At 43.8% G+C, this 15,544-nt stretch overlaps 1 protein-coding gene across 1 annotated transcript; it reads right to left on the minus strand.

Annotated features, from left to right (window-relative positions):
* Positions 1–1,256: 1,256 nt before the first annotated feature.
* On the minus strand, positions 1,257–13,290 carry Tectb (tectorin beta). The gene is made up of 10 exons (XM_048334993.1): positions 13,215–13,290; positions 12,414–12,604; positions 10,957–11,099; positions 10,780–10,852; positions 7,334–7,437; positions 7,127–7,210; positions 5,471–5,633; positions 4,454–4,526; positions 2,915–2,947; positions 1,257–1,370 (listed from the first exon to the last, which is right to left on the minus strand). Exons 1-10 carry the CDS (start codon positions 13,288–13,290, stop codon positions 1,321–1,323), a joined length of 990 nt encoding a protein of 329 aa, XP_048190950.1. The 3' UTR covers positions 1,257–1,320.
* Between the last annotated feature and the right edge of the window lie 2,254 nt (positions 13,291–15,544).

Below are 15,544 nucleotides of genomic sequence, written 5' to 3' on the forward strand. Positions count from 1 at the left end.
TCCACTAATTCAATTTGCATATGACTTAAAAAATAAAAAAGAACTTAAAACTCAGGCTTATTCTATCACACTGTAGTCACTTCTTTGCCAGGGTTGATTCATTCAGTGTTCCATGCTGTTGACAAATGCTCATTGTTGATATCAATGTATTCTAGAACATGAGGTGGAGGTAGGGTAGAGAGGGATGTTGTAAGGGCATGCTACCATTTCCTTGGGACCATGTTTGCATGTGTACTTCTGATTGATATTGGCTCCATTCCTATGGTCATAAGACAGATATAGACACTCGCTTGAATGTTTTAGATAAAAGCTAAATGGGCTTGGGGCATTTTGTATGAAGGAAGGTTTCTTCAAGCAAATGAGAAAGATAACAGAGGCACTGAACATTATAAAGTATCTTGTAAGACTGCCTCACCAAGCTGGGAGGGTCCTATGCCGAGAGAGTTGCTCTTTCCATTGTCATGGGCAACCACATTTCATGTAGCCAGTACCACATTGCTTTTTAAAAGGCATGACTTTTATTCCTTTTGCAGTTATCTCCTATTTAGTTTGTGATTTTCAAAATACCTATCCACTATGAGAATAAGGAATTTATACCTATCAGATGTCTATGTTTATTTAAGCAGCCCAATAAGAAAGACAGAGTAGGTTTAGTTAGTACTAGGAGCTCGAGAATGCACCTCCCTTCGGTCACTCAGGTTTCAGTAAAATGATCATATTCCACGGTAATGTCTCCGTTGTCATTTGAAGATATTACAAGCCTCCTACCCTGCTTGGGGGCTTAGCTCTGGTTCTTAAGTAGAATCAGACTGTTTCAATGAGAGGGCGCCTCCTATTGGGCAAAGTTGGCCATTCCTGTACATTTTGTATTTGGCATTGGTTTTGTGGTTATGTCCTACATTTTTCTCCAGATGCTGTATTTGGTTTGCTGCGTGTGGGTCTCGTAAAATGCGGACTGCTTTCAGAGGAGTCCAGGGCAACTTGAACTTGAGTATGAGGAAAGAAGGAAGCCCCACCCCCTCTCCTTCCCACCTGTAAGGGATGGGCGGGTGGGATCTAAATGCCACAGCAAGTAGCCAGAGCAAGTGGGGCACCAAAGGAAAAACGATCACTGAATTCACACACACACACACACACACACACACACACACACACACACAATCACTGGAACACATATTTGGCAAAGCATTATTCTCTGCTCCCCAACAATGCAGTCTTCCGTTTGTTCTTTTTGGCAGCAAAATAAATGAGTTTGTCATCTCTGAGGATGACCTTGTGTTTGGAGGTGAGGGGGAGGAATGGTAGCTGCCTGGCTAACTCTTAGAGCAGGATGCAAATCCCCAGCATCACGATGAGATGATAGAAAACACCTGTGAAGCAGAATGGGGGAGAGACAGCGCTGAGAACCAGTCACACAAGGTCAAGAGCAAGCCCACCAGGGGAAGCCACAAAAAGTCACCCCGGGGTCTGAAATAGCTTCCACAGCGCTCCAACATTTTTCACACGATCATTTCTGTACTCCAAGCAATGGATATTCCATAGCTCACTTGGATTAGCTCAAAAATCCTGACGGACAAATTCAGGTTGTGGAGCTCTGATGAGAGAGAGCATTTGATGACACACTTCACTCTCAGGCTTTGGCAGTAGAACTTGCTTTCAAAATGAGAATCTGGGATTGGAGTTGCTTTGTATATGTGTGTGTGTGTGTGTGTGTGTGTGTGTGTGTGTGTGTGTGTGTACACCAGGGCTTGAACTCAAGGCCATACACTCACTATTTTGCTCAAGGCTGGTGCTTTACCACTTGAGCCACACCTCTACCTCAAGCATTTTGCTAGTTCATTGGCGAGAAGAGTCTCATTGACTTTTCTGCCTGGGCTGGCTTGGAGCCTTGATCCTTAGATCTCAACCTCCTGAATAGCTAGAAATACAGATGTGAGCCACTGGCACCCCTGCTTCTGTCCACGATTCTCATATAGTGATAGGACCAAAGTCTGCCTGTATGAATTTATGAAGAAATGAGACTTTCTGACTCCTTCTCCTGGCATAGTTAATACTGTCTCCTAATTACAGTAAGACCTTGTCTGAAGTCTTCTTCCTCTCCAGAGCTTCCCTGGCTGCTGTCTGAATCATGTCCTGTCTGTCCCTTGTATGGACTGGTTTACCTCATATACACTAGGAAGGTCAGCGACCTTGCTTACCTTGTTCAGTGCCTTTAGTTGTAATTAAGTAATGTATACAACACCATGCAAGATGGGGGCAATTATTAGCTCAATGTCAGAAGAAACAGAAGTACAAAGGGATGAGGTCATTGCCCAAGGTACTTAGTTAGTGAGAGACTCAAATATTAGTTGCCTGAACAGATCATGGAAAATCATGTTCTTCAAACACAGGAAACCAAGTAAAAGCCCCTGCTGATGGCTGTACTGAGATTTGGGGTTGTGGAGTCTGACACTGCTTCATCCAATCAAACCTCAGCTCCTCCTAAGGGCTGGATGGAGAGAGATCTTTTTACTTCTGTCTCCCTCTATTGCCCATAGAAAATGTTCATTCGTGTGTGTGTGTGTGTGTGTGTGTGTGTGTGTGTGTGTGTACGCAAGGCCCAAGGCTTGAACTCAGGGCTTGGGCCTTTTCCCTGGCTTTCTTGTTCAAGGCTGGTGCTCTGCCACTAGAACCATAGTGCTACTTCCAACTTTTTTGGTGGCTCGTTGGAGCTAAGAGTCTCATGACCTTTCCTGCCCAGGATGACTTTGAACCTTGTCCCTCAGACCTCAGCTTCCGGAGAAGCTAGGATTACAGATGTGAGCCATCAGCACATTCAATTCTTAAAGGGGCCGAAGTCATCTTTTGGAACACATTTCTGCTTTACAAAAGCATTATCCCATGACATTTTCCAGAAGTTTTCCTTTTTTCTTACCTGAGAAGCTATAGAGACTCGAAAATCCCCTGCCTGGAGTGAATAAAGAGAGAGAAAGGAGGAATTTCAGAGCTATGTTTCCAAAGAACAAACCTGACTGTGTCCCGCTTCTGGTCACACCATGATCTCGCATTGCCTTTAGAACAAAGTTTAGACTCACATTTAGTGACACTTCCGCTCATACTGTTTTCTCCCAAGCTGTCTAAGGCAAGAGTCAATAAACTTCTGAAAGGAATAGATACTAAACATTTTCAGTTTTGCAGATCATAGAGCCTAAACTCAGGGCCTGGGCACTTGCTATCTCTTACCGTTTTTTTTTTTTTTTTTTTTTTTTTTTTTGCTCATGGCTAGTGTTCTACCACTTGAGCTACTGTTCCACTTCTGGCTTTGTGGTGGTTAATTGGAGATAACAATCTCATGGGATTTTTTTTCCTGCTTGTGCTGGTTTTGAACCACAATCTTCAAATCTCAGCCTCTTGAATAGCTAGGATTATAGGCGTGACTCACTAGTTAGCAAGTGTTTTTCTTAAGATAATGGCTGCTTAGCTCAGCCTGGAATTCCTAACCCCGTGCTGGCAGGGCCACGCAGCCTCTGTTGCTGTGAATCCACAGCATGGATTGCAGCAGCATGGCAGCAGCTATGGGCAGTACAACCTAAACAACCACTGTCTTAGTGTTCTAATAAAACTTTACAGGCACTAAAATAAAAGTTTTAGATCCTTTTTATGAGTCACGAAAAATATTTTTAGTTTGGAGCCACATAAAGGTCTAAAAATAAATCCTTTCTTAGCTTGCAGCCCCCTTATCCCCTCCCCCCCACCCCAGCATTCAGAGGCAGCATGGGACTTGGCCTTGAGCCATGGTTTTGTCATTGGACTTCACAGTACAGATGTTAAAGTCCTCTGTGTCGCCGCAGGTCAGGCGCACCCTCAGGTCACAGGTCACATCATCCTGCAGGTCGTGATAAAGGTTTTTAACAAGGATCTTTCATCAGACCTCGACTGGACTGAATCCACCAACCACCCATTAACAGTAATCTGCCTCTTAGTGTCTGCTGTCTTTCTTTTTGGGAGACAATAAGTTCCTTGTGGACTGGTGAAGGGGGTCTCTTGAATCCTGATCTGCCCATTCCAGTCAGGCAGTGTTGCCTGCCTGGTAAATGATTGTTGTTGGCTTGCACTTGACATTCTTAGAGCTCATCTTGTCTGTTATTGTGCATTGCGTGTTCCCTTTGGTAGCTCAATATCTCCTCATTTCTTGGGTGTGTGTAGGGGGCATTTGGATTCAAAATGCAGATAGAACTCCTCAGGATCACCCACAAACCTCACCTCCTTGGATTTGCATGAGCTATCCTCCCTGCCCCCCCCCCCCCCCCCCCCCGTCTACTCCCACTGGGAGACATGGAGCAGGTGAAGACTGTGTCCACAGGCACACCTGGTTTGGCAATTCAGTCAAAATGCTCAAACCGGCCGTGCCTGTGGACACAGCCCAGAATGCATGTGACCACTGGAGGGTGGTGGGAAGGCATGTGGGGCTTACTCCGCAGGGATAGCTCCACCACCAGGACACCCCCTGTCTGATCCCGCAGCAGGCGCTTCCGTTTGTCACAGGTCTGGAGAGAGAGAGGGAGGGAAAGATGGGGGGAGACAAGAAATGAACAGAGCTTTACCTTGATAGGTGGGGGGATTTGCATCATGTCTTTTGATGGGAGAAAGGCTTTAACTTACAGTTATTCTCATCTCAGGTATTTGAGAAGCAATCACTTGCAAAATCCATTCTGCCTGGTTCACTTCTTCTTTTTAATTAGTGTCATTACTTATCCTCCCATCAAGTATACAATATTTCTCCCCTTATTTTTCTGGCTTTGCACCCTTTGCCTCCTTTCCCTTCCTCTATCTGTCCAGCATAGACCAGATTCTTGCCTAATGAGTCGATGTCATCACCTTCTTTCTGTTGGTTCCTATCAGCTGTGGGGGCTGGAGGCCTCTTTGGAAACTCTGAGGCCTTCTGTCCAATTTTGACAACAATCTAGCACTCAGTACTTTTAAGCCTCTAAGTCAGTGTTCTTAAACTCAGTGAAGACCAGACTCATCTGACAGCTAGACACACAGGTTTCTGGCTCTCCCTCTCACTGTCCAATCAGCTTTGACCCAGAATTTGAGCAGAACTCTACTGTCCTGTCAAGATTAAACATGCCCAGCTTTTTGAGTTTTTGCCAGAGCTCAAATTCAAACCTTTTCAAAGCATTTTGAGGTCTGTTTCAAAGCACTTCTTGGACTTCACTTTTACCCTCCACCGATGTTTAAAAAGGACGAGGCCATCAGTACTTATTACCATGGTGGAAAGATGAGAAAACTGGGCCCAGCAGAATAAGGAACACACACCAGACTAGGCAGGTTGGTGGTGGCAGGATGGATATGCCTGGAGCTTCTGCCCCTGAAGCCAGGCCCTTTTCTACAGAAAGTCCCCCCATGCTCACATATTCTGGCCAGGCTACAATCTCCCAACTCAAACTCCAACCCTAACAGTCTCCTAAGAGAGAGAGAGGTAGCTCACCACTGGGCAGGAGAGCTTCTCACTGTCACAGATGAACGTCTCACAGTGCAGCCAAACCTTGGAGAGCTTGGGAATATTCTGGAACCGGAAAGCATTGAACTGGAAGGTTGCCCTGTGGTCCTTCCCGTTCTCATGTACCAAGACCGTTTCATCACTGGGACAGCTGGAGCACACGGGGGAAAAAGAGAGCACACATCGTGTTGGGCAATTCCAGCAAGGGTTTGGAGGCAAATCTCCCCACAGCAACACTCTCCCAAGTTTGACTGCAGCTCCTCCCTTTTCTGAAACACTTTGATGGGCTGTAGATAACTTGGGCTTTATAATTTTGAGGGGCTGTGAGGTGAGTGTGTTTGTCCTCATTCTACAGAGAAGGTACCATAGAAAGGAAATGACTTATGAATTGCCACACACTTCCTAAATAAGTGAGACCCTTAGGCTGGGGGCATGGCTCAAGTGATAGAAAGCCTACCTAGAAAGCACGAGGCCCCAAGTTCAAATCCTAGCACCTTGAAAACAAAGCAAAAGTGAAATCCTGCCAGGTGTGGTGGTGCATGTCTGTCATCTTAGCACTCAGGAGGGCAAGAGGAGGTGCAAAAGTCCCAGGCAAGCCTAGGCTATACAGTGTGTTTAATGCCAGTCTGTGCTGTCTCCAAAAAAAACAAAATTCCAAAACTCTCCTCAGGAGTGGAATATTGAAGATGCCCAATTTTGGGAGCAGTCTCTCTCATAATAGTACCACAGAGCTCTAAACTCAAGTCATACTTGACTTTTGTTTCTGTGTGTAGTATGAACTTTGCCATGAGAATTTATGGTCTTTTATTTAAGTCACACATATCTTATTTAACTAATGTAGAAATGCATCAGTATTTTTCATATTAACTTGGAAGAGCAAAACCTATCATCTTAATGTGTCCTCAGTGACTCGGAGGCTAGACTTAACGGATGTCACCCCTGAGGGCGCACTAGGGTGAAGCAAGAGGCAAGCATTACCTTTGTGTCTGGACCCAGGGTCAGAGCTGGTTCTATTTGTGGTGCCTCAGTGGTGATAGAGTAGCAGATCGCTCTCCAAGTTATGAAACAAGGCTTCTGTAGGAGTGTTTTGTCAGTAAACCTGAGATCCTTATATGAACCCAAGATGTGAGGTCTTAAAATAGCTCTTTTCAGTCTGAGTAGCCCGAGTATGGTGTCAGCCAGTGGAAAATAATGTAAACAGAGCTGCAGGGAGGTGAGGTGGCGAGTGTTAGGGGTGGGGGTGGAATGGGAGATAAAGGGGAGAAGGAGGCAGATAGTGGGCAAGCCTAGATGCCTTGGCACTGCTGCCTTTTGGCACTAGGGGTTACACCTACCCCTCAGTGACAGCTCCCTCTGGCTGGCAGCTGCCTGCTGCGAGGAAGGGCTTCACCACCCTGCACACAGGTCTCCTTCTATTATAGATGATTCTTTGAGATAGGCGTATAAGTGTGCTGTTACAGGTACACCAATATGGACAGGAAAACCCCTGGTAATCTAGCAGTTGTAATATCTCTGACAACTCTTGAGAACTGGTTTCTCTCCAAAACGACTCCATTGTATCCTCTCAAGCTATTCTACACCAGAGCAAAAGGAACCCAGGCCTGTCTGGCTGAATGCCCGGTACCAACTCTGAGTGATACCTACCCCTTGTTGATTAGCTGCCACTGTAAGGGGTACATGAAGTCAGCAGAGGGTGTGGCCCAGCAGCTGTTCAGGACCACCTTAAACCTGGAAATAAAGCACACGAGGCATAGTCTTGTATCTAGAACCATCTAATGATTTAAAGAGGCTCTTGGCTTGTCTTTTATTCCTCCATATACAAAAATATAATCATAGGGGAAACACACTTACCTAACACTCAACCCTTTGGCTTCTACTCCTGCAAAGAGATCTGAACCAATTTCAGATGTCTCCAGGATGAAGGGAGCTTCTTTCTTGGTGGAGAACTTGGCATTCTTGGGAAGGAAATAGACAGTAGGCATTATGATTTTGCAGACTGAGCAGTTGGGTCTGGCAGGAGCAGATGAATAGAGGATGGGGAGGGATTGGAGCTAACTCCAAAGAACAAGCACACAAGACCACAGAGACCCCTCCAGAGCCTGAGAAACTGTACCTCTTAGGGTGCCACCACAGGAGTGATATGCCCTGTACTCTAGATCCGCTGGTCATAGTGATACCAGTACTGTGTTTTATGGATGCCAACAAGATTCTGATGTGAGCTAATGGTGAAAGAAAACTACCCAAAGCTTCATATTCTTAGGATATATTCCTAGAATCTTCCAGAGTAAGGTGCTGCTTACCTACACATGCTTCATATTGGTCCAACAGTATCTCCACTACAACATTTCGATTCTGGGCTCCACTTTTTAATAGGGGCACTGGTCAATGGGATTGTATACAGAACAGAATGACTAGGGTGGTGAATGAACAATAGTGAGAAGATTTCGTTTGAAAAGCTATCCACAGTATAACCAATTGCATGGTAATATTTCAGGAGACAGCTCTGAGAGATGAGCGAGAGTTCAGGCTGTTGCATTTCATTTGCTGATCTAAAATGGAAGGCTCAACTCACTATGGTCTTGACTTTGGAAGGGGCCAGGAGGCCAGCCCTGAGCAATACTACCGAAGGGTTCTGGAATTTGGGTGGGAAAGCCAAGGCTGGTCACCTCTGAGTTGTGTTCTGACTCTGGAAGTCTGTGATTTTGTCCTCAGTCACTTGCATTTGTTCCATCCCAGGATTCTTTGTTCCTTTTCTCTAAGAGGAATGGTCAGTACTGCTTCAATTGAGTAAGTCAGCCTTAATTCCATTTGTATTCAACTTCCATGTTGAATAGGGTCAGGCTCTACAGTCATGGGAGTAGTTATTGTCATGATTTAGTGCCAGGCCATGTGCTAATTGCTTCTTAAAGATTATTTCCGATCACCTTCATAATAAGTCTAAGAGTCAAGTGCTATTAAGTTCCTATTTTACAAATGTAGAGATGGAGACAGAGATGTTAATTAACTTGTGCAAGATCACACATCTCGTCAATGGCAGAACCAGCACTCAGGGAGGCAGAACCAGCATTCATGGCATGACCTATTTTCTCAACCACAAGTGCCAGGCTCCTTCTTTTATTCTGGAGTGGGAGTCAACATAACTTTTCTCTGGGAATACCAATTATGAGTTCTTGGCAAAAGTGAGTAAGGGAATGGAGAGAAAAGAGAGAGAGAAAGCATGCTGAGTAGAATGAGTGCTTTTTGAGGGAGGGGGAATTGGGGTTCTCAGAATTCTCAGCAATTAGCAGTTGTATTTGGTTTCATTGTACTATGTAGGACACAGCTCTGTTTCTGGTAATTTGATGGAAATGTATTCAGGGGGCAGTTGTTGCTTCAGAAACATACAAGAATGCTCTCAGGGAAGAAAAAGGAAGGAAAAAATACCAACCGCATGGCTCAGGCATCGGAAAGGGAATCTGCAGAAGGAATGCTGATCAGAACCAGGGTCTACACAAAGATAGTAGAATCTTTCCTCAGGCTCACTTGTCCTCAGGAGTTTTGGAGGGCTCCGGGAGAGGCAGTAACCTGATTTCTACAGCTGGTCAAGGAATTATCCTGGTCTGTCACTATAGGCTAGAGTATGCTGAGGAACATAATGCAGGCACATCTGCACCTGCCTTTCCATTCCTTTTTCTCTCCATTTTCTCTCCTCTCACTCAGGTTTGATATGTCTAACAATCACACTAGTATGGTGGATGATGAGAGATGGTTTAAAAAAATAATTCTTGGTATTTCTCTGTTGCCAACTTTTGTAAACCTTCATAGAATCATAACTATAATTTTATTTGGTTACGGGAATGATTATTTACTTCTGACTGGGACTTGGTAGTAAATATGATCTGTCATTAAGATATTCCCAAGGATGTTGTTCATGAATGGAAGCCCTATTTTCCATGCTGGGGATTCTTCTGCAGGGGCTATAGCTGTTTTGACATCTTTTTGTTGCCTTTGTAACACACACTACATTTATTCCCGGAGGATAATTAAGGGTTTGTATGAGATTCCTTTTCTCAAGCGCTGTCCACTAGTGGTGAGTGGCCAGGGGCAGATCTAGGGACTAGATGACCTTGAAACTTAACCAATTTAGAAAGCCTTCTTTAACACAATCATTCTAATTCAGAATTAGACACAGAGCCTTAAAAGGGGCTTTGTGCCCTTCACAGGAAAGAAATTACAGATACCACAGTTAGGAGATTGTGTTATATACCCAATGCTTCTCCAAGGGCTTGCATCCTCTTGGACAAATCTTTTTCTTCTCTGGATTTCAGATGCTTATCTGGGTCATTTTAGGATTCTCTTAGCACTCAAGGCTGGGTTCAGCTAGGTTAATAGCTTCCAGGCATAGGTAAAGCGAGCTCAAAGTTGAGGGAGTTCCAGGTAGGAAAGCATTTTCCCTTGTGAAATGAACAGGTTGGATGCTCTGCCACTGTGCCCTCTGACGATGTCTTCCATGATGCCATCCAGCTCTAATGTTGCACACAAAGGTTTGTATGTCTGCTTGCCACCTAGCTAGTTGGGTCAGTATCTTCTCTGCTGGTTTCAAAACTATAGCATCTCTTCTAAACAAGAAAGCAGCTGGGCTAATGGCCATTGCATATTTAATTTCTCTGGAGCTCTTTATTTTGAGAGGGGCCAAGTGTGCCTTTAACTGTAATATCAACATAGGCAGTGGGCCCAAACTAGGCGATGAGGAGACTCACTTACTGAAAGGCTTCAGAGACCAAAGAACTAGGAAGTCTTCTCTATAGCTTTGCCCCAATCAGAAAGCTAAAAGCCCTGTGCCAATTTTTTTTAAGAAAATGAGGGAGGGGTAACCATGTTCAACAAGAATTGTACTCATTACCTTAGTTATGTAACTGCAACCCCTCTGTATATCACCTTTACAATAAAATCAATCAATAAATGAAAAACTAGGTCCTGTATGTAAATAAATTTCTGCAGTGGAGTGGCTTGCAGCATCAACTAATATTGATGAAGAGTCAGACACAGGGTGTCCTGATGTCTGTCTATTGATCTTGTCTCCATTATCTCATTTGTGAAATGGCCTTATACTTTTGTGACACCTTTTTAGCTCTTCTATCTAGTCTCTGGATCTGTCTTTTTGCTCCATGTAGTCTATAAAGAGGTTGAAAACCAAACCAAAGCCCGAGTTCTAGAATGGGACTCTGTAAAGAGCTTGGGGTGGGGGAATAAATCCTGAGGAAATACCCTATCATCCCCTGCGAAGGCCACAGGTGACAAATGGAGTCTGGACTTACAGTGTAGAAGTTGAGGGACAACTGACTTTCAAATGTACCCAGACTCCCATTCTTCACATGAACAGTAGCCACTCTGAAAAGGGGAGAGAATTTTGCATAAGGACTGAAACACGCCTGATTGACAGGGACTGCAGCACCCACCCGGCAGCCGGCCCTCTAGTCCCCAGAGCAGCTTACCTCTGGTCAAAGGCAGCCTGGTTCACCAGGTAGGTGGAGTGGTACGTGCAGGAGAAGGAGTAGTTCACTGGCTGGTTCTTCACAATCACCGTGCTGTCATTAGATACGATGTGACTGTAGAAGTGGTAGATGGGGGGCTTGTACTGGAGGAGGGAAGATGGCAGTTAGGGAGGCCCTGTGCCCCATGAAAGGAATGAGGGTTCGAAGAAAGGGGGTGACAATGGTTCAGACAAAAACCTAATCAACAGGCACGAGAATTTTCAAGGGACACCAAATTCACTCTGTCTGTGAGTGTGTTGTAACAACTATTTTTGTAAAGAGTTCTTGAGTCCCTTCCACTGAAAATGTTGGACATAATCTAGAGTGATGTTGTATTTTAAAAATGATCCATACATCTGTTAGGCTACTGGCCAAAGTACTGGCTCCAAAACTTCTAGTTCTTAACATTAATGTTTTACATGAATATCTTCACCCATCTTCCCATTCCAGAACATTACTGTGTAGTTCTTTGCTTTCTCCTGATTCTTACTATAGACATTATTATTTCAGTTCTTTCTCCTGACATGCTGGATTCTAAAGCCACAGACTAGAAACACTCACTTGAGAAGTAACTGGGCTGAGACCTCAGAGAGGATTTGTACTTTCCCTCATCAAGATACAGTCAAAACTGGGAAGCTTTGTCACACCCACCCACCACTTATCCTGGAAAATCTCTGGACCCCTGTGGACATTTAGGAAGAGAAGTTGGACTTAGAAGTTCTTTGTGCTCATCCTCTGAGACCCAGAGAGGTAAAATCTCCTGTCAGTCAAGACAGTAGGAATACTGGATGACATCTGTCGTCAGGAAGATCTAACGACTTTATGACTATATCCCTATGGGTTCTGTAGCCTTGAACTTTTGACTACACAGAGGCCTCAGATTGCTCTGTCATGTAAGTGACTAACCAAGAAAACATCTGTGTTTCCTATGAATTCCATGCTTCCATGACTTGTATACTTCACAAAAACAAGTTAGGGATTTTGTTTATACTCTGACCCCACTTTTGCTCTTCCAAGTGTATTCTATCATTACTGCCAAGCCTTGGGAAGAGAATGGATCCTCCATCTGCCTCCTCAGCCAAGGAAGGATGTGGACTCAAGTTCAAGTGGGAGTGGTGCTTTGTTCTCTTCACAAGAGGTGGCCTGGCTAGCTTCAGCAACCAATTGGGAGGATGAAAGTCAAGACCTAGGCAGTCATCTAAACTAGTTGAAGATTTTAAGCCAATCCAAAACGGTCATCTAAAATAGTAGAAGAGGCAGTTTTAGGTCATACCAACTTCTCAGGAAATTTGGGTATCAAGATTGACTCTTAATTGGAAATTAGCCCAGGCTGAATGTTCTAGGGTGATCCAAATGTCTCATCAGTGGGCTCAATTACTTTATCGTAAGCAACTGGAACCCATGTACCTTAGCCTTACCTCAGACTGGGTTCCACAGTAAGACTTGTTTTTTGGTGATAAATCTGGGATGACAAATTGGTAGTAGCCACCTTCGTGGACCCCATTGTAACACAGCCCGCCGAGGGCCAGCTGATGTACTTCCCATCCGTAGGGACACTCAGGGATTTTGGTGATGATGGTTTTGGGATAACAAAACACGAGAATGACATCTGCAAGAACACATCTATGGTTAGAATCAGATATGGTTATCATGTCAGTCTACTAAAAGGGCTAAGGGTTCTAGCCACACTTGCACATGCATGGAGCAATTGGTTAAAAATGGTTTTCCACTATTCTTCACCAGCTAGAATTCTGTGTTCTTACAGCATAAGCCACAGAAATTCCACTTTTATAATTTATGCTATATCAATGTAATAACTGTCCTAATTAACATACACATATCTAGTAAAAGTAGTCCATTAAATTTTTCACTTTATTTTAAGGACTATATGAAACTACAGATTGGGATGTGTATGTGTGTGTGTGTGTGTGTGTGTGCCTTATAAAAAACAATGAGCATATAAATTTAACATATAAGATCCCCAATTCACATACAATATTGTAAAGCAATGTCTTATGACACTGGACAGAAATTCAATATCTGAACAGAGAAGAGAGAAGAGGTTATATAAAAAAATGTTTAATCCAACACATGTCTGAATGGCCCTGGGAACTTAAGTACTTCTACTTGATGACATTGTTGCATTTTCACAAGAAAGACAATGAGGCCCTCTCTGTTCACGAAAAGGAGAAGATTCTAGACATGGCACCAGGACATACCTGCTTTGTTTGGCGTGCAGGCTCTCCCCAAGGCTTCTGCACAGATGGCCAACAGGACCAAGGCTCTGACCACCATTGCTTCTGGGAACCTGGCTTTTGTCAGGCCACCAAACCAAACAGGCCAAAATGCTTGCGTTCTTCCAGGGCCCAGGACTGGAGCATTCTGCGTCAGAAATATGAGTGAAAAGTTAAAATCGAGGATAAGAACAAACCAGCACATACATTCTTGAGTGTGTGTGTAGCAAAGTTTCCGAGGGAGATCAGGGGTACTGTCCGGGGGACTCATACCACAGGAGCCTTACAGACAGGCAATTTCTCATGTTCCCAACTGCTTCATGCTCTCTGGATTGTGGATGCTGCCTCTCCAGATGCTCCCCAAATCTCCAGTTCCATCCTGATGCCTTTATATAGCCTGGGGGTGTAAAAGAAACCAGCCTCAGATAAGTCACAATGAGCACGCATGCATTATCCACTGTGGGGGGAAGAAAAGAGAACCACACACAATCATTCAATGGGAATCTCAGTTACCACCTGAGTCTCGTTTCTTTTACTTTTCAGAGTTGGAAAACTTTTTTTTTTACCCCTTAACTGCTTCAACCAAAATTGGAAAGGAAGGATGACTTTTTCTTCCCTGTACGAACGAACAAACAAACCTCTGATGAGTCCAATTTTTTCTGCACAGTTCCAGCTGTTAATTTTCTCCCTTTTTCATCTTGCTTTTTTATTTTTAAGATGTAAGTGCATGAAACTTTGAATTTAAGGAGACTGAAGTCCCATGTGGTGGCATCTGGTAGTCAAACAAATCAGGCACTGGTCATGTAAACAGTTTTACAGGTTATTTTTCTGGAGCATTAAAAAAAATGAACTCAGATGTCTTTGACTCATATAAAAAGCAACTGTAAACTGCACAGCATTTAGGCTTCTATGCTTTTATCAGTCTCCGAGAGCAATGATCTTGGAAGAAGGTAAATGTAGAAAGGTTCTCCTATAAGTCAATCCTCTGTCATACAGCCAGACCCTGCTGGAAACACCAGGAAAGAAGCGGTTCCCCTGAAAGCTCCAGAAATACTGTGGGAAACACATCATTTTATATTGTAGGAACACTGGAATTTTATCTTCTAAAGAATGTACCTATAATGATAAGGCAGAGTTGTTTCATTTCCTCAAAAGGGATGCCATATTTTACCATAATGGTGTCAAATAATTAAGGAAATAGTTACATGGCAAGCTACTAAAATTTCCGTGACTCAGTTTACTTCTCTATATAATGGAGGCAGAAACTCTGGACTGACCTCAGAGTAGGCAGAGAGAAAAGATATATAAAGGCTCTCATAAACTGTAAGTACTAGAGAAGTAAGGAAATGGAAATTAAAAACAAAGGAAAAACTTTTGATGACAGGTAAGTATTCATAAGTTGCATCTTTCCCTTGGAGGTAACTTTCATAGGGGTCATTGGAGACCCATGTCTCATGTAACTCCAAGTATATCTCATGTAACTCCAACTATATTATGTAACACATGTGCAATGTATTTTATGGATAAGGATCAAATCAGCCAAGATGGGGAAGAAGGGGCTGTACTAAAAAATATTTAACACTAGTGTTGAGTTTCATGCACCCTGGACACACCAGTGTTACTTTATTCTGTTTGCTGTTGGCCATTCCAGAGCAGAAAGAAGACATAAAATCTTATATGGATGCATGATAAGGCTTAACACTCATTCTATACTTCTTCCTTGCCTTTTATTAAGCATTTATTGTGACTCTGTTGTACATCAGGCACTGGACTGAGCCCTAGAAGACATTGGTTTCTTGAGGAACCGGGGGGTGGGGGGGGCGGTGTGTGGTAGGGGCAGTGCAGAGTGATGGGGGTCTATATGGGGCATGTGGGATGGGAAGAGGGAAAGAGAGGGCACAATGTATGATACAGGAAAGAGCAAGAAAGCCAAGTCAACACAGGAGACTAAGAAAAGCAAGTTGTATAAAGAATGGACCTCTGCTATGATGTTATTGTCCATGGCAGACGTGCCTGGGGATGCTCAAGCCAGGTCGAGAGAATCCTCTCACTTATCTTCAAATATGTTTCAGCCAACTTCGGCCCAGGCAGGGCAACCATAGCACCTTGTCTGAACTGGAAAGGTAAAGTTCACTCATGAAGAGGGATTGTCTTTTCTGATTCCAGTGAAAACGTCCAACCATAGATGTTGACCTGAATCCAAAATAATCCACTTTGGCCAACTACTAGTGTGTTCTTGGGTTTCTGTGAGACTAAATTTCTTCCTTTTCCTCCTCCTCCTCCTCCTCCTCCTCCTCCTCCTCCTCCTCCTCCTC

Source organism: Perognathus longimembris, chromosome 2 (genome assembly GCF_023159225.1).
Source record: "Perognathus longimembris pacificus isolate PPM17 chromosome 2, ASM2315922v1, whole genome shotgun sequence".
Lineage (NCBI taxonomy): Eukaryota > Metazoa > Chordata > Mammalia > Rodentia > Heteromyidae > Perognathus > Perognathus longimembris.